Source organism: Phascolarctos cinereus, unplaced genomic scaffold (assembly GCF_003287225.1).
Source record: "Phascolarctos cinereus isolate Bilbo 61053 unplaced genomic scaffold, phaCin_HiC Scaffold_3;HRSCAF=262, whole genome shotgun sequence".
Taxonomy (NCBI): domain Eukaryota; kingdom Metazoa; phylum Chordata; class Mammalia; order Diprotodontia; family Phascolarctidae; genus Phascolarctos; species Phascolarctos cinereus.
Genome location: NW_027555736.1, coordinates 45,155,193 through 45,176,842, shown reverse-complemented (window position 1 = coordinate 45,176,842; position 21,650 = coordinate 45,155,193). Strand labels below are relative to the sequence as shown.

General features: G+C 41.3%; 1 protein-coding gene across 1 annotated transcript in view; it reads right to left on the bottom strand.

Annotated features, from left to right (window-relative positions):
* NEO1 (neogenin 1) overlaps positions 1-21,020 on the bottom strand; it is a 291,634-nt gene extending 270,614 nt beyond the window's left edge. Inside the window, 1 exon segment of the mRNA XM_078150794.1 lies at positions 20,498-21,020. Coding sequence (XP_078006920.1) covers positions 20,498-20,669 — 172 coding nt within the window. The 5' untranslated portion in view covers positions 20,670-21,020.
* Positions 21,021-21,650: the final 630 nt, after the last annotated feature.

The following is a 21,650-nucleotide window of genomic DNA, read 5'->3' as shown; positions in this document are numbered from 1 at the left end:
ATATACATATGTATAGATAAATAAAGGATTTGAACAAATAATTCTCGAAAAAGCTGCAAAGTATCCACAACTACATGAAAAAAATGCTCAAATCACTAAAAACAAGAGAAATGCAAACCTAAACAACCCTGTTTCACCTCACATCTTACAAATTGGCAAAAACAACCCAAAAATAATAACAGTCAATGTTAGAGGGTTTGAGGAAAGATAGGCACACTAATACACCATTTGGAGAACTGTAAAATGGTACAATCATTTTGGAAAGCAATTTGAAATTACATAAATAAAGTGACTAAACTGTTCATACCCTTTGAATCAGAGACTCTTATCACTGAGCTTACGCCCCAAGAAAGACATTAATACAGAGGGGAAAGTCCTCATCTATTTCAAAATACTTATAGCAGCACTTTCTGTGATTGCTAAAAATTGCAAACAAAATAGATGACCATCAACTGGGGAATAGCTAAACAAATTGCAGTATATGAATCTAATGGAATATTACTGAGATGTAAGAAATGACATAATTTAAAACTCAAAAGCTTACGGAAGTGACTGTTGATAAATCAATAAAAACAAAATAATGTGAGGAATACAAAGAAGCATGGAAAGATCTATATGAACTGATACAGAGTAAACAGAGCGAAGAAAGCAATATACACAGTAAGTACAAAAATATAAATGAAAAGAACAACATCCCCACCCCAAAATGCAACAAAATTATAAAGCTCAAACAGGACTCAGAAGAAATGCAAAGACACCCTTAGAATCTACCCCTTCATGGAGGTGGGAGGTCCACAGTTGTTACAAACTGCTCGTGTTTTGGACTTTTTTAATGTAAAAAATACTAACTGTCATATTAGATGGTGCTCTGGGAGGGGAAAAAGGAAGAATACCTAGGATGTGATAGAGAAACAGAAAAAAAAAGAGAGAGAGAGAAAGAGAGAGAGAGAGAGAGAGAGAGAGAGAGAGAGAGAGAGAGAGAGAGAGAGAGAGAGAGAGAAAGAGAAAATATCAATAAGAATGTATTTTTTTTTAAATGGTTTATAGTTCTGTACAGCCCCCCTGTATTTCCGCAGGGCTAGGAATACTGGAATGAGGAGATAATTATCCTAAGAGTCAAAGCTTCAAGACCAAGAGTTTTTTATTTGGGGTCTGTGAGCTTATACTTAAAAAAAAATATTTTGATAACTATTGTTATGAACTGTGATATGAAATTGCTCTCTGGGACAGGAAAGGGGAAGAATACATGGAACACTATGGAGCAACAGAAAATACTAATAAAAATGTATTTTAAAAAAGAAAGAAAATGGTCTGTATAGTTCTATACCACTCACTTTTACTTCTACAGAAGCAGTAGAGTGGGGGGGGGGTTACCTTTGTAATCCTATTTCATTTTATGCATTTAAAAACATTAGGAGAAGGGACCCATATGCTTCAACCTGCCAAAGAGGTCCATGACACCAAAAAGGTCTTCCACATCATCTACAAATTTGAACTTAGCTGTTGGTTACTGGGGGTGGGGGTGGGGTGGGTGTACAATCAGACCAATAACTTGTTAGAGCAAAGATAAAAGTAAATGCCAAACCAGAATAAAATGAGATGCATGTACAAAAGAAGTAAATTCAACTGGACTAATTTAAGTAAATCTTTCATAACAAAAGAAGGGTAATGGATAAAATGGCAGATATTGACACAATAATTTTCTTCCAAAGATGACATGTGATTGAGTCACAGAATACCACACTCCAAAGAATTAAGATGAGGGTCACCCAAAGAGAAATGGGGAGGCACATTCTGGGAGACCATAATGTTACCAAGGAAATTTTGCACAAAGAAGCAACATCAATAATCTCATAAGTAAGGTGTATGAACAAAAACAAAAATATAAGTGAGTCATTTGCCAAGAGGAAAAGATAACAGTTGGACAATCTGTATAACTCTGACATATTCACTAGCTATGGGACCATAAGAAAATCACTGAATTTCCCTAAGCAAGTTTCCTCATCTGAAAAATTACGATCACACCTATAATACGTATCTCAAAGGACTAAGGTGAAAATAAAATTAAACATTATATGTAAAAAAAACTTTACAAACCCTAAAGCATTATATGGATGTCAACTTTATGATCACCATAACCTGTTTTAATCTCTCCACTAAACAACCTCAAGACATAAAACTGTTTTGTTTGGCTTCAAATTTTATAGAATTATCAGATCTGTAAAAAATGCAAAGTAAAAATGAGTATTATTCAGAGGGCAATGGAGATATATCTAGCCGAGTGCTTGGCACATCATAGACACTTAATAAATATCTGACTGATTGGTTATAAGGAGGCCATAAAATATAGAAGCAAGGAACTCTGAAGAGTCAAGGATGCCATCTGGAAAACATGTGATTCAAAAAGAAGGTGAACTGGCTACATGACACGAGTGAGGGTAAACCAATGGACTGTCTGTGTGCTCCATTAGCAACCTCAAAACACAAGAAAGACTGTAAGCCCTCCGACACGCTGGGTAGATCCTGTCATGAACTTATGGGAGGACATGCTCAGACAATAGTAGCCACAGACGAGTCTGTGCATGCATTGTAGAAGAGAATATCACCACTCTTGATGTCACAAGTCCATTCGAGTATTAATACTTAGAGCTGTGTTCTCATGCTAGAATTGTCAGGGGCAATATGGTGGATCACGGTAGACTTGGATTCAGAAAGGTGTTTCAAATCTCATACAGGGGAACACAAAGCTAGATGAGTGACCATGGACAAATCACAACCCCTCTGAGACTCAATTTCCTCACCTTAAAAATATGAGTAATACCTGTAACCATCTACCTCACATGGTTGTTGTTATATACAAATGATAGAATGTATGTAAAAGTGCTTTGAAAACCTTAAAGTGCTATACTGCCAGTAAGGCAACAAGCATTTATTAAGCACCTACTACGGGCCAGGCACTGTGCTAAGAGCTGGGGACACAAAGAGAAGCAAAACAACAGTTCTTGCCTTGAAGGAGCTCATAGCTAAGTGGGAAGACAAGACACAAGCAACTATATGTACATAAAGGATAAACTGGAGATAATCTCAGAAGGAATGAGATGTTAAGAGGGATTCAAAAAAAAAAAAGTTTTCTTGCAGAAAGTGAGATTTTAGTTGGCATTTAAAGGAAGCCAAGAAGCAGACATGAGAAGGAAGAGTGTTTGAGGCATGGAGAGCAGTCAGTAAATATGTCCAGAAAAGGAAGGAGTATGTTATATACAAAACAGCAAGGAGATCACTAACACTGGATCAAAGTGTATGTGGGGATGAGTAAGGTATAATAAGACTGGAAAGATAGGAGGGGGTGATCTGGCTATGAAGGGTTTTGAATGCCATACAAAGGGATTTTAAATTTGATCTGGGAAGTGATAAGAAGCCACTGGAATCTACTGAATAACAATAGTCAGGCCTGTTTCAGGAAGATCAATTTGATAGCTGAGTAGACAATGGACTAGAGTGGGAAGAGGCTTGAAACAGGGAAACCAATCAGCAAGCTAATATGATGGTCCAGGCTTGAGATGACGCAAAGCCTGAACAAGGGTGGTTGAGAGTATTAAGAGAGGAGGAGGAATTTATAAGATGTTATGAAAGATTTGGCAACAGATTAGACATGAGGGTAACGGAGAGGGAGGAGTCAAGAATGGCACGTAGGTGGAGGGCTTAGGTGAGTGGGAGGATGATGCTACCCTTAATAGTAACAGGGAAGTAAGGAAAAGGGGAAGGTTTAAGGGAAAGAAAATTAATTCAGATTTGGACATGTTGAGTTTAAGATGTCTGCAGAAGGGGCAGCTAGGTGGCGCAGTGGATAGAGCACCAGCCCTGAAGTCAGGAGGACCTGAGTTCAAATCCGGCCTCAGACTTAAGACTTGACACTTACTAGCTGTGTGACTCTGGGCAAGTCACTTAACCTCAACTGCTTTAAAAAAAAAAAAAGAAGAAGAAGAAGAAGTTGTCTGTAGACTGGCAGGTGGAAATGCCAGTCTGAAGGTTGGGGGAGGGGTTAGGGCTGAATAAGAAGGTTTGAGAATGATCAGCATAAAGATACTAATTAAATCCACTGGAGCTGATGAGATCAAGTAACATAATATAGAGGAAGAAGAAAAGAGAGACCAGAACAGAGCCCAGGGTGGTACTCCTCATTAGATGGATAAAGATCCAGCAAAGGAAACTGAGAAGTAGGTAGGAAGAGAACCAGAGAGAACAGTGTCATGGAAACCTAAAAGGGAAGGAAAAGAGGGGGAACGACAGTGTCAAAGGCTGCAGAGAGGTCAAGAAGGATGAGAATGGAGCAGGTCATTAGATCTGGCAATTAAGAGATCAATGGCAGTTTTGAAGAGAGAAGTTTCAGTTGAATGAGGTCAGATGCTAGAATGAGAATTAAGAGAGTGTAGAAAGAAGTAGAGACTTCTCTAAGGACTTCTCAAGGAATTTAGCCATAAAAGGAAGGAGAGATATGGGACAATAACTAGCAAAGATGGACAGCTCAAGTGAGGAAAGGGAACAGAGGACCAAGTGAGGATTGAGGATAGAGGAGATACGGACGTATCTGTAGAAAGGAGGGAAACAGCATATAGAGATAAATGGAAGTTAAATGGGAGAATCGGAAATCTACTAAGGAAGAAAGGATGGAATGGGATCACTTGTGCATGTAGAGGGATTTGCCTTAGCAAGAAGGGCCACTACTTCATGAAGATAATGGCAGAAAGCATTTGAGTGATATGAGATGAGGAACAGGGGAGAAGAGGGAGCTCTTAGCAAGTGGCCTCAATTTTTTCAGTGAAATATGAAGCAAGGCTCTCAGGTGAGAGTGTGGTGAGAGGGAGAACCATGGCAGATTTGGGAAAGCTGACATAAGGAATAGGAGAGTAAGGCAATTAGGTAGGTTAAAAAAGCATTCTTTTGCTGCAGTGAGGTCCTAACTGAGATTGTGTAATAAATCTGTAGTGGACCCAGTCAGCACAGTTTCACGATTTTCTCCAGCTTTGTTCAGTAGCACAGGAGTAGCAGCAAAGGCAGGTGCAATGGTGGAAGGAATCCAAGGCTGAGGCTTGGCAGGCGACATAAGAGGGCAAATATTTCAAGAGAAAAGGACCAAGAGAAAAGCAGAGTTCAACTTCTTCACCAAAGACTGGTGAAGGGAAAAGAATGGAGTCAGTGCAAGGGTAAATAAAGGCCTGGGGACTAAACAGTGGAGGGATTCGAGGTCACTGAGGGGTTTACAAGGCCTAGAAAGAGGCAGAATGACAACAGACTGTCATCAGAGAAAGGAAATTGAGAGTGCACAATCATCTTAGTGAAATACCTGTGGGTGATGGCAAGATTAGGGGTATGCCCATTTTAGTGTACAGCTGAGGTAAGGTGGAGAAGGAGGTCTTAGGAAATGAGTAAGTTGAGCAACTGGGAAGCTAGTATGATGGAGGGAGTGTCAAGATTTATTTTGAAGTTCCCTAGTATGAGGGCAGGAGTTGAGGGGATAAAGATTGTGACCCAGGCACTGAATTCATTGAGGAAAAAGAGGCATGTTCCTGGTAGAAAATAGCTATCAGAATTCTGATTGGGCGGTAGATATAGACTGAGTGAATTCCCAAGGAGGAAAGGCTGCTGAATGAAGGTAGTAGAGGGTCAGCTTGCAGTGGCAATGGGGAGCAAGGAGTATTCCAACTCTGCCTCCTGAAGGAGGCAGTTAGGACAAATGAATCAGAGTGCAACTAGTACTGGACAGGTGGCCAAGGAGTCTATGCCATTAGGAAGGAGTCAGAAAATGGAAGAAGTGGGAAAGAAAAAGATTTTTAAATGAAAGTAACTTTGTTACCAATGGCATTTCGGAGACCACAGTGGAAGGAGTGCGTAGCTTTAGAGCAGAAGATTGAGTGAGGGTAGGGGATGAGGTTGAGGGGAATGGAAATGAGGGTCCAGTCACCACAGGATGGAGAATATTTACTTCATTCTTATAGCTCAAATACTATGGCACTACTTGGAAGTACCTTGAAGTAGTCTCAGAAAGCTTTCAATAATTAATAAATCTTGTACCTTTTCATTCTGGAGAATAATTGTCATATTTCTTACTTTTCTTTTTGTCTTTTCTTTCTCTCTTTTTTTCTTCTGATGCTCCTGTACATAAGACATGATTTCTTGACTGCATGATATGAGTTCTGATACTATCTAAGTTAAGACTGTTTCTTCTCATTTCTGTCTGTTCTGGTTCTCTAGCCATAAAATAGTTTCTTTCATCCATCTGGTTGTAGAACACAATTTTTTGTCCTAATTTAAATCTAATCTCTTAATTCTTTAAAACTTCTTACCAGAAATTGGCCTGGTACCTCTCTGTCTCCTACGTTCCTACGTTCTTCCTCAGCAGCCATTTGCTACTTCTCAGAATTCTTTGTCGGTCTGCCTCTATTTTCCTCCTACTTATTATTATAATTGCTGACAATACTCTAAAGATTTTGGGAAGAGGGATAAAGGAGGAAAAAGAGAGCAATAATCTGGGCATTCTTTTTTGTTTGTTTGTTTAATACAGCTACTAACAAAGCTCCACTTTTTCCATTATTTTGTAGAAGATTTTTTTGGAAAACTTCTGTCCTATGTTGTTGATTAACAGTCACCTTTGTTGTCTCTCTCCTCCACAATACATATATGAGACTATATCTATATGTCTATTTAGATTTAATCTGATTTGTAAGCTTTGATAAGTAAACACTGAGTGCCTCAACTACACTAAAAAAAATTCTATACACACGTCCTCTGAACACACACATTGTATTAATTCTAAACCAAGATCCCTCCCATCCTGCCATTCTGTGATCTACAGCCCCCCCCCGTAAGTACTCAGTCTAAGTATGATCTTAACTGGGTCCCACTTTCTGTCCTTTCTACTAAGTTACAGGACCCCTGAAGGCAGGGGCTGTGTACTGCTATGCTTGCTTTCTCCATTAGTGTTTTAACACATGACTTTCATATTTCTCATTGGCATTTAACAGGAGTTAGCTCTCACTGTGTCAGTGATGAGATACCCAAACAATTTAAAAGGCATTTTATACACAACATCACAAAGGTTGTGGTAATAATGTGGAATCAAGTTTATCTTGTAACATCAAATTATATTATCAAATGAGTACCATACAAAATATTTTACCTGGTTATTCAAATGAAACATAAAATTATTTTAGTCACTCATCTAAGTGGAAAAATGATTAAGTTTTGTTGGATACTCATTACAGCATGATCCAGATATCAGAGGTTCTGGGTTCAAATCCTGCCTCTGCCACCTACTACTTTGAATTTGGGCAAATCATTTAACCTCTCTGAACCTCCATTTCATTGTCTATTAAATGTGAGGGTTGAACAGAGGTAGAAGGTGAAGTTCTTGGCTGAGATGGTGGGGAGGAGAGAGAGTGCCATGGGAATTTTGAGAAGACGAGAAGGTTTGGAACAAATATGTTGGAGACATAGCAAATCAATTACAAATAGGATGCTTCACTAGCTGTGGTAAAGGCCCAGTTCTGATTAGATAACATAAATTTGTAATTGGCCTAATCATCACAGTTTTATGATTTCCTCAAGCTCCATTCAGTAGTACATGAATAGAAGCAAAAAAGGCTGAGGAGAGGAACAATGCAGGGTTGGGGCAAGGCAAATAGTGTTTGGCAAGATGGCAAGGAAATCAAGGTTGTGGGATACTGTAGAATTCAGCTGGTTCACCAACGAGTCAAAATAGAGAAGGAAGGAGAGTATGGCCAGTGCAAAGACAATGGTCTGGGGCTGAACAGAAGACTGAAGGAAATGGAGTTATGATAAGAACAAAGTATAGAATTGGCAGTCACAAAGCATAAGAATAAAATATAAAGTTCAACATCAAAAACTGATATGATTTTATGGGTGGAAATGATATTAAAGAAGAGGTATAAACATTTGCCTTGCCATGGAACCCTTAGGTTAGACCATGACTTAGACCCTAAGGGCCATGTAACATCCAACTCACAGCTAAAACTCTCCAAATCATCTCCCCCATTAGAACAAGGGCTATCTCACTTCTCTATCTGTATCCCCAGTGCACTAAACCTAGTAAGCACTTATTAAATGCTTCATAAATTCATTCATTCTTAATGAGATATATGAACTTACAGGTTCATGGAACATGGAAGTGAAATATTTGTGGGTTATAGCAAGGTCAAAGGTGTGACCCTCTCTGAGGTTAGCAGAGATGGAATGGAGGAACAGGTCATTCTATCAGAAGTAAGGGAAGTAAGCAGACTGAGAAATGAATTAGTTGAGGCATTTAAAGATGGTTTCCATATGAATGCTGAAACCCCAACCATGACAGCAGGAGACTGGAAGGAAAGAAAGAATGTGAACCAGGCAATGAACTCATTGAAGAAATAAGAATGTCTTTGGAGAGGTGGACAGATAAAAGCCACCTGGATCTGGATTGGGTGATAAATTTGAACAGCATGAACCTGAAAGTAGGAAAGGTCATTTAATGAAGGTGGCTGAGGGAGGGTCTAGGGTCTAGAAGTGGCAATGAGATGTATTACAATTCCCCTCCAGTGAAGTCAGGAGATATGAAAGAAAAGTATAGCTGGAAAGGTGGCAAGGGATGTTACATCATCAGGAGGGAGCCATTATTCATGAGGGTAAGAAGATGGAAAGAGTAGAAGAGGAAGAAAGAAGTTTAAGATTAAAAAGTTTGGTTAATTATGGAGCAGGCATTCCAGACTGCTGAGTGGAAGGGTGGGACAGATCTGGAGAAGGGGCTCAGGATAAGCCTGAGGAAACACTGAGAAGACTGGAAATGGGATTTGTATATAGGCTGCTAGAGATTCAAGATCACTGGGATGGAATGAGTACAAAGGGATGGAAATATTCTTAACCACTGAGCAGAGAATCCAGGCAGGGTATGGATCAGTGGCTGAAGAGAAGTTGGTTAGTGAGGGAAGCATGAGATGAGACTATTCAAGATCCTTCTCCCTTGAGGTTCAGCTTCCAAGCAGATGGAGACTTTGTTGTATTCTGTGAGACCCAAAGAGGCCTGCTTCACGACAGGCAAGGAGCAAGCAGAGATAAGGAAGCCCCATTAGGAAGCCAGAAGCCTTGTTTGTCCTAGAGAAGGCCTTGGGGATGGTGGCAGAAGAGGCACAATACCCTTTAAAGTAGCTGCTTCAGAATTGTTTTCAGATTAATTGGTTGTTTCAAAAGAAAATGGAATTCTTATGCACCAAAGTTAAGTGTAACAGATGTGTTACTCTAATTCAATTTCTTAATTATAGATATTTGACATGCTACATTATGGTAACAACAACTAAAAACCACAAGTATTTAGTGAATTTTATTTAAACAAGCTTATGTACTCTACAGATTAAAACTGCACAAAGACTTTTGGGACACGCTGTATAATTAATAAGTATTTTTCTATTTTATAATATTATATTATATCATAAAGAAATGATTGCCAGATATAAATCTCTGTCAACTCTTCTTTAGCAGTTAGAGACCAACTCTGGCACGAAGCTTTGAGATTATATGAAATCAAATAGGAGTTAAGGCTGTGGAGCCATCAGGCATGTTTAAACATCTGTCATGTTTAAAGGTTATGTGAAAAAAATTTAAAATATCATACAACTAGCCATTAGTTGTCTATAAATTAAAGAACCATTCTGGTGAATAACAGATTTTTATATGTCCGTTACTGGTTGACTGTTCAATAGACCCTGTTTTGGCCCTGTTTTGTTCCATACTTTTATCAGTGACTTATATAAAGGCATAATGGCACATCTATCACATATGTAGATGATAAACAGCTATCCCTTCCACATCTCGACCTTCCCCATCTCAGTTTCCATACATCGCAGGTTGACATAAGAAATTAAATGAGAATTTGGGGGGAGTTTTGCAGAAGCCACAGATGATACGCAAAGGCCAGCATAAGACACAAAAAAGTTTAGAAACTCAGAAATGCATAAAATATATATAATGTGCTGTGTAATATAAAGGTATTTTACCTTTTAATACCACAATAATTCAGACTAAGATTCTTCTCTGGTACGAAGGGAGGACCAAAAATTTTTATGTGGATTTTTCAGATCGCAGGGGTGCCTCATCCCTAACCCCCATGATGTGGAAGGGATAACTGTAAACATGGGAGCAATAACTAATATATTAGACAACAGAAATGAAATCCAAAAAGATTTCAATAGACTAAAAAGTTGGGTTAAAGCTAAAATTATGAAATTTGATAGGGATAAATATATTAAGTCCTATGTTGGAGCTAGAAATCAGTCCATGTAACAAAGACCTAGGAGCTCCAACATCAATCAAAAACCAAAACACTGATGCAAGACTTAGACTCTGTTAACAATTACATATTCAATACAAGGAAAAGTATAGTCTACTACATACGAGTATATTGCTCTCTATTTGAAATCACGTAGGCAGTATTACATCTAGTCCTAGGCACCACAGTCTAGAAGGGAAAATGAAAAGTTTCAAACCACCCAAAAGCAGATAATTAGTATGACGAGGGGAACTCAAAGCCCCACATTACAGTACAGTGCAAAGCACTGGAGGACGTGGGAATGTTCACTTGGAGAAGGTTTCAGGAAGCACCAGATTATGAGGTGATCCAGAACTAGAATTTAGCAAAAGCAACAAGAATACCCAAATTCCTTCCAGTAATGGAATATACCAACAGCAAAGCAATTAAACAACAGACAGCAGGCTGGCAAAAGGGTGATGAGGTAAATAGGCCTCGAGCAAGCAGATGTGTAGTTATATGGCCTACAGAGTTTTTACCAAATTGGGTGGGGAATAGGTCTACTGAAACTCTATGGGCTTTGGCACAAATCCTTTAAAGAATAAATAAAACTTCTTCTGTTTTGATACTCTGTTAGCTTGAATGTTTGTATGGGAGAGCTGATGGGCATCCTTGAGGGAGTGCCATATACTGCAGGTCACCAAGGGTGGGGGCAAACTAGCTAGATTCTTTAAGACTCCCCCCAAAAAAAGCTACATTAAACTGGTGCTTTAATATGCTAATCAAATCATTCTTATCTAGTACTACTTACCTAGTGTTTTAATTTTTAAATTCCTTTTGTTTTAAAGTATCCTATAATGTTGAATCTGAACTATATAAGTGTGTCATAAAACAAAGCAAGGACCGCTCACTCTTCCTACTATTACTTAATACAGTTCTAAAAATGTTAGCAAAAGCAGTAAGAAAAGAGAAAGAAATTACAAGTGTAAAGACAGGTAAAGTAGAAAAAAAATTGGCCCTATTAGCTGATGACTTGATGGTCTACTTAGAAAATCCTCGAGAATGACCAGATACTAATTAAGACAATAGCTTTAGCAACAGGCTACAAAATGAACCCTCAAAAATCAATAGCATTTCTATATAATAACCAATAGATATATACACACACATATATATTACATATGTATTACACATGACACTAATGCTAACAAAATCTAAGACGTAATAATAGAAAGGGAAATCTCATTCAAAATAACTTAACATAAAATGTTTGGTATCAATCTACCACAGCATACAAAATACTTGTATAGATCAATTTCCAAAGTGTTCTTTAAAAAATAAAGAAGAACTTAAATAGCTAGAGGAATAATCAGTGTTCATGGCTAGGCTGGGCCATGTAACAAAAATGGCAATACTACCAAAGTTAATTTATAGTTTTATTGCTATGTCAAAGTATCAAAAAGATACTTTACACAACTTAGTATAATAATAAAAAATTAATTTGGGGAAACATAAGATCTAGAATATTAAGAGAAATAATGAAAAATGATAGGAATAAGGGGGTAATTACACTCCTACATTTCAAAAGCTATAATAAATTCTTAAAACTCAAACTGTGTTAGCAGTAAATTTTAAAATTTGAAAAGTACTACTATTAGTTTTTCAATCCTAAAAATTCCACGAAGCATAGGTGAATTTAAGAAAGAAATCTCTTCTGGATTTATCCTCATTCATCCAAATATACCATTAGAATTTAATCTTCCCTTCCTGAGGTATCAACAATAGGCTGAGATATTGTAGCACCATGATTACTTAACCAAAATTTGCAACAAGTACTGAAGAAAGGAAAAAGAAACTCATTCTCAGGAAAAAATGAAATGGAGTTCAATAATAGCCTAATTAATAATTTATAAATAAAATTATGTCAAATGTGATCTTGCTGGTCAAAGTTTTATATACTGAACTAAATGAGAAATAATTGAATTGAATCGGAAACCTACTTTTAAACAGCTTGAACAAAAAAAAATACAAGAAAAACAGTTTTACTGCAGATGCTGTCAAAATTTAGAAAAAATAATGAGCACTTTAAAAGAAAATTCGATAACAGTTAATGTAAAGGCATTTTAAAAATTAACTATCTTAAAAAAATGAACCACTATCTTAAATCCATCTGCTTATCAACATTCAATAACATTTGGTACACTAGGGTCAATTTTTAACTTCTGAAGAACTGCTACAGTAAAATACAGAATACAATGCCCAAAGAAATTTTCTAATGAGGTTAAGGAAAGCTACACCAAGAAACTGATGGAAGTCAATTAATTTGTCTGTGAACTTTACCAACTATTTGCTTTTGTTCAGTGTTTCAAACATCTAGGAATTCCCAGTTGCCCCTTCCCATGGGCCCTCCTTCTTTCTGTTCCCCACCCCCCCATTCAAAACCTACCCTTAATCTTTTAAGACTTAGCTCAAGGGGCAGCTAGGTGGTACAATAAATAGAGCACTGGCCCTGGAGTCAGGAGGACCTGAGTTCAAATCCAGTCTCAGACACATGATACTTACTAGCTGTGTGACCCTAGACAAGTCGCTTAACCCCGATTGCCCTCCCCCCCAAAAAAAGATTTAGTTCAAGTGCCCCCTCCCCCAGAAAACTTTCCAAGCCAATCAATTCACTCTTTTCAAGTCACAGCATTCTACGTCTATACCAGTAGTTCCCAAACAGTGTTCTATGGATCAATGGTGTTCTAGAAGATAAAAACCAGAAGATCTATGAGAAAATGTCTATGTACTAGCTGATTGGTCACTGATACAGCAGCACTCAATCATTTGATAAGGTCACATACACAAAAATCACACAAATGTCACTTGCTATGTAATTACATTATATAATCAGCGGGGTCCTCACTGTTGCTGTCATCTTTGTCATCTACACTTACTGACTCCCTGACTCATTTTCCCCATCTTCCATTCAAAATCTTTTTTTCTTCCAAGCCCCTCGCCAAACCTGAAGCCTCTTATACCTGGAGCATAGGCTTTGCTGAGAAGGCCAAAGTCTTCAGAAAGGAGTTCTCTCAACCTCCCTTGTCAAAACTTTTCAACATTCTCATTGTTACTCCTTCTCTCCTCCTCTCCTTTCTGAGAGAAAAAGGTCTGTTCCCTACTCCTTGTCAAGAATACTCTTTCAACCTTATTCCCACTTGCCCCACCTTCTCTGGGAACTTTCTCTAGCAATGATCCTCTCTTTCATGAAACCTCTCTCTTTTCCTTCCATTGGCTCCTTCCCATCTACCTACTAAAATGTTCAGGTCTCCCTAGTTTAAAAAAAGAAAGCCTTCCCTTAATCCATTTATCCCATCCAACTACTAACCCATCTTCTTGTTTCCCCTTCCATACCAAAATTCTTTAAAAAAAAAAAAGGGGGGGTCTACACCAAATCCAACCACTTCCTCACTGCCCCACTCTTCTCAATCCTTTCGAGTCCAGCTTCTTTCTCCATCATCTGACTCATGGAAGCATAATGCTAGAAGGAGATCTGGGGTTAGGATCTCCAGCTCTGCTACTGTAAACTAGGACAAGTCAACTCCTATCTAAAGGCCTCAGAATTCTCATCTGTAAAATGAAGACAACAGACTAAATGATCTCAAAGGTCCTCTCCCATTCTAAATGATCTATGATCCCAAGAAAAATTCTAGAACGAGTTACTAAATGCATTATTTCTGAGCACCTGGAAAGGTGAATAATGATCACTAAGACCATAGTAGGGCAGCTAGGTGGCACAGTGGATAGAGCACCAGATCTGGAATCAGGAAGACTCATCTTTGTAAGTTCAAATCTGGCCTCAGACACTTACTAGCTGTGTGACCCTGAACAAGTCCCTTAACTCTGTTTTGCCTCATTTTCCTCATCTGTAAAATGAGCTGGAGAAGGAAATGGCAAACCACTCCAGTATTTTTGCCAAGAAAAACGGGGTCATGAAGAGTCAAACATGACCAAAACAACTAAACAACAAGACCATAGTAAGAGTTGACAGACAAGTCACGTCAAACAAATGCTGTATAAAAATGGAAATGAAGTTAGATAAAACAGAACTGCATTTCTTAGGATATTTTCATTCATCATTCAATAAGCGTTTGAAAAAATCTCATGGCTTCCTTTTAGGCATCCAGAAATGTGAGCTATATGACACTAGTTAAATGGATTTATAACCACAACAACTAGGCCCAAAGAATTCTGACTAATAGAAGAATGCCAAGCTGAAGGAGTCTTTAAGAGTATGCTGAAGAACTCTGTCCTCTGCCCATTTCAACATTTTTATCAATGACGTGAATTAAGACATAAGTCATGCCTCCACAATTTTCACAGGAACCTACCCTGGGGGAGCTGTCTAATGCAATGGCGGGCAGAATCACAATCCAGGAGGATCGCTACCAGCCGGAACAATGGGCTGAAACTAACAGGGTTACATTTAATAATGGTAAAATGCAGGAACTTAAGCAGAAGGGCTGTCATGGGAAAGAAGGGACAGGTACATTCTGAGTAGTTCTAGAAGATGGGATTAATGCCAGCTCAGTACAAGATGCAAATTTCAGCTAAAGTGAAAGCAGAGCTTTCTCTTTAATAATCAGAGTGGTCTAAAAATGGAAGAGGATGCTTTGGTGGGCAGTGAGTTCCCCCATCAATGAAGGTGTTTGAGCAGAGGCTGATTTTCCTGCATGGGAAATAAGCCTGGGCTGGATGGTCTTTAGGTGCCATTCTATCTCTCAAGCTCTTACTATTTTTTATAGTAGAGCTACAGATGTGCTGGTAAAGCAGAATTCAAATCTGCTATGAGTGCCAATACCTGGGTCACTTATTCAATCAAATCTTCCTTAGTCAAAGACTATCAAAGAATTAATGTAGAACTTTTCATATATTCTGTCTATGCTGGCTATGAATAGTTAAAATATGATTGAATAATTTCATTGCTATAGTCAAAAGAATTCCTACAAATCACAAACTCACAAGTCAACTCTGTACCCTTCCCTCAAATAAATGTATGCTTCCTCAAACCTAGAGGTCTAAATTTGAGACATAAATTTTTTTTAAAAATACATTGATAACTTTATTTCAACATAACTAGTTTCCTTTGCAATTCTATGTATTTTATTTTATGCATTTAAAAAAATCATTCTGAGAAAAGGTTTATAGGTTTCACTGGACTGTCCATGACACCAAAAAGGTTAAAAACCTGTGCTTCAATCTAGTTCAGGCCACAGTCTAATGCTGGAAAAAACTATAACATGATGACCTTGCCCACTATAAATCAGTATGTTTCTTAAGCATCTATTTTGGGCAAAACATTGGGGTCATCATTAGAAAGCATACAATGTTTAGATGAGTCCCTGAGCTTCGGGAGTTTATAATTCAAGATAGGAAGTATGGGCAGCACCTTCATCTCTTTGGCTCAATAATTCAGTAATCTATTTCTTGTTGATTCCCTTGTATACCCATCACAACTACCCCAAACCTCCTCTCCTTTTCTCACTGCCCCAATTCCACTCCAGCTCCCTTCACTAGCAGATGACCCCATCCCCTAATTTATTAATACCAAGGCCTCAGGCTTCTTCCCAACATATGTCTCCTCATTTATTTTACTAAGAAGGAAGGAGAATTATTCACTCTCACTTCTAAATCTAGGCCCCTCAATCTGTGTCCTAAAACCATAGCCCTTCATCTTTTCTCAGACTCTGGTCCACCAATTACCAATCCTTCCAAATGAATTTTCTCCACCAGTTCCTTCCCTTTTCTCCAAAAACATGCTCCAGGGTCCTCAGTGCCAAAAGAAATAATGAAACTCACTTCTTAAACTATTTGTCCCCCTCTCCTTCACCTCACCTTCACTTTTCTTCAAAGAGTGGTAAGTATTGTCTGCTTCTTGAAATCTGGCTTCCACCACAATCGCCCAAGTCCCCTGTGCCAAGTGCAGTGGTTTTACTGTTTTCTTTGCCCCTGACTTACCTGAAGCATTAGACTTGGATGACCACCCCCTTCTTAGGCTTGTGGGGTACAACTATCTTAGTTACTACTTATCCTCCCACCTTTCTATCAGAGACTATTGATTAGTTGATTCTCTTGTTCCCTTTTCCTGGCTTCTCTCCTTCCCCTCACCACTTAAAAATCAGTATTGGGGGCCACCTCCAGTCGTCCTGATCTATCTTGTCAATGGACCCAGATGGCTCTGGAGAAGAAAGTGAGGCTGGTAACTCTGCACAGCCCTCCCTCACTTAAATCCAATTCACTTGCAAGTTGTGGTATCATCTCCTGATGTCCTTTGTTCTCAAAGAGGACCATGACAAACAACACATTCTCCACAATCCTGTCCCCAAACTTTATTTTTCTCTTTCAAGGTTCTCTCCCTAGCTATCAGTACTTCTCTCACCCATTTCCACAACCAGTCCCCTAATTAAGGCCTTCATCCCATTGTCTCTGTAACCTATCAAAATTATTTCACTTACCTCCCAATTCCAGTTTCTTCCCAATCCAGTGCAACCTACAGACTTCTGCCAGATCAATCCTCCTAAACCACTCCTTGGGCATTACTCTCCTGCTCAAAAGGCTTCAGGAAATGTCTAATGCCTTCAGAATAAAATGTAAACTATTTGCCCAGTGTTAAACATCTCCCCAATTTGCTTTCAAGCTAATCTCTCATTATAGCTTCCATTCAGGTTAACCTGGTAGCCTTTCACAGGATCAAAGATTCAGAGCTGAAGAGTATTAAAAGTCATCTAGTGCAACCCCCACATTTTATACATAAAGAATCGCAGGCCCAAAGAGTTTTAATGACTTGCTCAAGATCATAAAAGAAGCAAGAGGCAGAAACAGGACTTGAATCCAGGTCCCCTGATTGCAAATGTAGCCCTGTCTCCACTTCAAGCTTTCACTCAACCCAGCTTTCCAGGCCATATTTGAGTTTCTACTGCTCTCTGAGCATCTCAGACACCAGTTCTCCTTCACCTGGAGGAAGGCTGTTTATTCACTCTACTACTACCATGCTGCCCATGCAAATGTCATATGACACTTGCCATACATGGGCTTGAAGTGGCTTCTCAACCCACACTTTTTCAATCTTCCTAACAAAACTAAATTCCTGAATCAATCAATAAGAATGTGTTAAATGCTTACTATTTGCCAAGCACCTGGGATAAAAAAGAAAGGCAAAAAACAAAAAGACCCTGCCCTCAAGGAACCACATTCCAACGGGGGAAATGACATGTAAATAAATAACTGGGTACACATGAGATCTATGCAGAGTAGATGGATGGCAGCCTCAGAAGAGGCTACCAGGTAGGGGAAATCAGTGACAATATTCATTATCACTCATATTTTGCTTGCTCAGCACAGTATAACAGACAGAGCTCCTAGTCTTGGATTCAGGAAGACCTGAGCACTCTTACACCTCATAGCTCTGTGGCTACCATGGGCAAGGCACTACACCTGTCTGCTCCTTAATTTCCTGATCCACTAAATATAAATAATACCTTTCTCATAAGACTGTTCTAAGTTTTGAATTCAATAACACATGCAAATTACATACTATATTTTTAAGTCCTTACAAATATACCTTTACTTAAGCTTTCACACCTGATACTGCTTTCTTCTAAGTACCTCCCACCCCAACAGAAGGCTCATTGCCCTAAGATGCTGCTAAACACAAGCATGAACCCTTTCCTTTAAAATTATGCATCCAATGTAGCAAAAAAAAAACCCCTAAATATAAATGTTCACAAACATTCTGAAGCAATACTATATGAATATGCTGTCATCATGCATCATTCTAATTTAAACTTGCCTTCTATAAATTAATCCATTAAAATGTTAGGCCATTTGATAAGATTATGCAACTCTTATTCTTCCCCACCTTTAAGATTCATTTTCCTTAAAATCACCAGAATGTCTCACAATCCACAGTCAAAAAATTTCAAATTAAGACTACACCCATTAATTGGACTGTTCACACAGTAAAGTTTCAATGAGTTGTTGGAACATATTTTCTAAGATATTTTTTACTTCTCTTGACTAAGAATTTAAAAAAAAACCTATGGGGTATAGAAATCTATCCCAATCTACAGGAAAATAGAAGACGACAGATGGGGATAAGAGAAGGGGTGGGGGAGAGATAGAATGGAGGGCAGATTAGGGGAAGGGGTATTCAGAATGCATGCTGTCTTGGGGTGGGGGACAGGACAAGATGAAGAGAAAATTTGGAACTCAAAATCTTGCGGAAGTAAATGTTGAAAACTAAAAATAAATCAATTTTTTTAAAAAAGAATTTTTTTAAAAAGTCACTTCCAGGAGTAAAAGGCCTCAAACTGGAACAAAACTTTCAAAATGAAACATGTATTTTAAAGAATATACAATTTATGGTCCAAAGCTTTGCATGAAAACCTAAGAATAATCTCAATTTGATACTAGAATTTAAGCCTTTCTGTTGAAAACAGATTACAAATCTATTTCCTTAAAAGCTTACTACCATCAGTTCTATACAAACAAAAGTTAGCACTGAGATACACTTGCTGAGTAGCTGATAGTAATTTTAATTCCAAATAAAATACTACTGATTTTTCCTTAAAAATTAAACCCAAGAACTACTTGTTTTGCAAATGAATGATGGTTAACATTTAGCCACCTTACAATCCATCATGATTTAACCACAAATCAAGAATCTAAAGCAGTACCTGTCCATAAGATACTGGAAGCTGCCACTATGTGGCATCAACAGAACTTTAAGGGCCAAAGTCACCCACACACTCCAGTGCAAGTTTTTGGTGATTTTTTTCTTTTAATCAAATTTTATCATATATTCTATTTCATCCCCAAATTAATATTCCTAACAACAACTGCCATGTGCAGCATGATCTACCACAGAACCACAGCCTTATATCATGGCAGAGCCAATCTCAGAGCAAGAGCTAGGTTCAAGTGTCACCCTGGATATTGATACTGTCTCTGAAGCCCAGCAAGTCAAAATCTGTGAGGGCCCCAGGTAACATTTTTAGGACTAAAGTGCAGAGCAGATGCCCACCAGTAAGGGGAAAGACTCCCAGGAAACTTCCTAATCTGGTGTTCCCTAAACCAATGAACAGGACAGGGTCTAATAATAATAAAAACAATAACAATCAAAATGACACGACAAACGCTGACATTTACATGGAGCTTTTAAAGTTAAAGCACTTAAACTTACACTTTTACAACCTGCTAAGGGAGGCACAACAGATATTATTCTCATTTTAAAATGAGGAAGCTGAGGCTGAGAGGGTTGAGTGATTTGCTCGTGGGGCACATAAGGGACCTCAAGTCCTCCAGACTCGACGCACGAGCACCAGCCTGCCATGGTAAATACTGAATTTCCAAGCTCTCCGCACTCCAACGCACCGTTCTTTAACCCTTCCTTGTTCCCCACACCTCCACTCCACTAGTCAACACGATGTTCTGCATTAATCGAATGAATAGCAAGGTACGAAGCGTGCCCAGGTACTGAAGTTCTGCCGTTTCCCCCCTTCCCCTCCGCCTCCTCAAAAAAGTTTATTCCGTTCCAAAGACTGTCAGTTTTCAGCCATCTCCGAAGGGGTGTAGGACAAGTTGCCACATCATGACTAACCCGCTGGGGGCTCTGATTCTTGCTCCCAAGACCGGGTGTCCCAAAAGTCCTGGTGCAGCTTTCAGCTTAAAAGAAAGCCTCGGCGCTGTTCCGGGCTGACGAACGAAAGCTCCTCACATGCAGCTTCATTAAAAGCTTACAGACGCACTGAGACTTCTGGGACACACCGCATTCCATCAATAAAGGCCCCGAGGAGTTGCCCACGCTGCGGGGGAGCCCGCTATCAATAAAAGTTTTAAGGTCCAGCCAAGATACGGGAATTCATAGCGGAAACCCTAACGGGCAATTGCGGGGCAGGGTCCTTCCGAAGCCCCCAGGCCTCCCCCTCCGGGCTCGGAGGGCGGCAGGGGCAGGGATGCGGGGATGCCCGGTGGGGGGTCCATGCCGGGTGCTGGAAGTCGGGGTCCCAAGGCTGCCCCCCCCGCCCCGCACACGCACTTTCCCGGCTACAACTTAATGAATGGCGTGAGCGGGCAGCGGCCTCGGCGGGGCCACTCGTACAAGTGGGCCGGGCCGCGCGGCGGGGGGCCCTGCGGGGCTGCGGCCGCGGCGCCCCCTTCCCCCGCACTCACCTGGGGGCGACGGCGGCTGCGGGCTACTCCTGCCCGCCGAGGAGGCGGCGGCGGCGGCCAGGGCCGGGTCCCGGCTCCCGAGCAGCAGCAGGAGGCAGCCGAGCCACAAGGAGGCGGCGCGGACGAGGCTCCGGGCGCCCCGCTCCGGCTCGGGCTCCGGCCCCGCCGCCATCTCTTCGGCCGGCGGCCGGCGGCCAGAGGCGGCGGCGGGGACAGCGCTGGCCAGAGCCCGGCCGCTCCGCCCGCCCTCCCGGCTCCTCGGCTCCGGGGTCCGGCTCCGGCTCCTGCTCCGGCTCCGCTCCGGTTCCTTGGTTCTTCGGGTCAGCTCCGGGCTCTTCGCGGGGGGGTTGGCAGGGGGGCGCCTCCTCGTCCTGGGGGGGGCAGAAGGGGGGCGGTCACGCGCGCTCCGGGAGTCAGAGGGGAGACCGCCCGGGGCAGGCTCCGGGCGCCTCCAGCCCCCGCCGCCGCCGCCGCCGCCGCCACCGCCGACTCTGGGCTCCCCGCGCGCACACACCACACACACTCTCACGCGCGCGCGAGCTCACACACTCACAGGGCGGCCAGCGCCAGGGGGCGGGGGCGCGCGCGCGCACAAACACACCCTCCCCCTCCCCTTACCGCAGCCCCGCGCGAACTAGGCCCGCCCCCAGCTCCGAGCCCGGCCGCCGCCGCCCGGTCCTCCCCTCTTATCCGCCCCCCCCACCCCCGCTCTTCGCCCCTCCCCCCTCGGCCGGTCCCTGCCTGGGCCTCGGCCGAGGCGTCAGGGAAATCCCGGAGAAGCTGATCCCGATCCCGGCTCTCCGGGGAGGCTGGCTGGAGCTCGGGCCCGGCTCCCTATATAGGGCCTCGGAGGAAGTCGGAAAGTCCGGGGGCAAGCGCGGGTCAGCGCGGGGCTTCCCGACCACGCCGAGCCCCCCTCCCGGACCCTTCCGGAGGGACCCAGGGCCGCCCAGCGGGAGGGGGCGCCGCCCGGCCCTACACCCCCCACACCCAGCCTCTTCCTTCCAGGCCCGCCCTGTGCCCCGCGCCCTCCAGCCGCAGGGGCCGGACCCCCGGGGGGAACAAAGGCCTGGGCCGGACTGTGCTAGGCTCCCCTCCCCCTTTTATTTTGTTTTATTGGCACAGACTTCGCTCTCCTTCTAGATGCACTTAG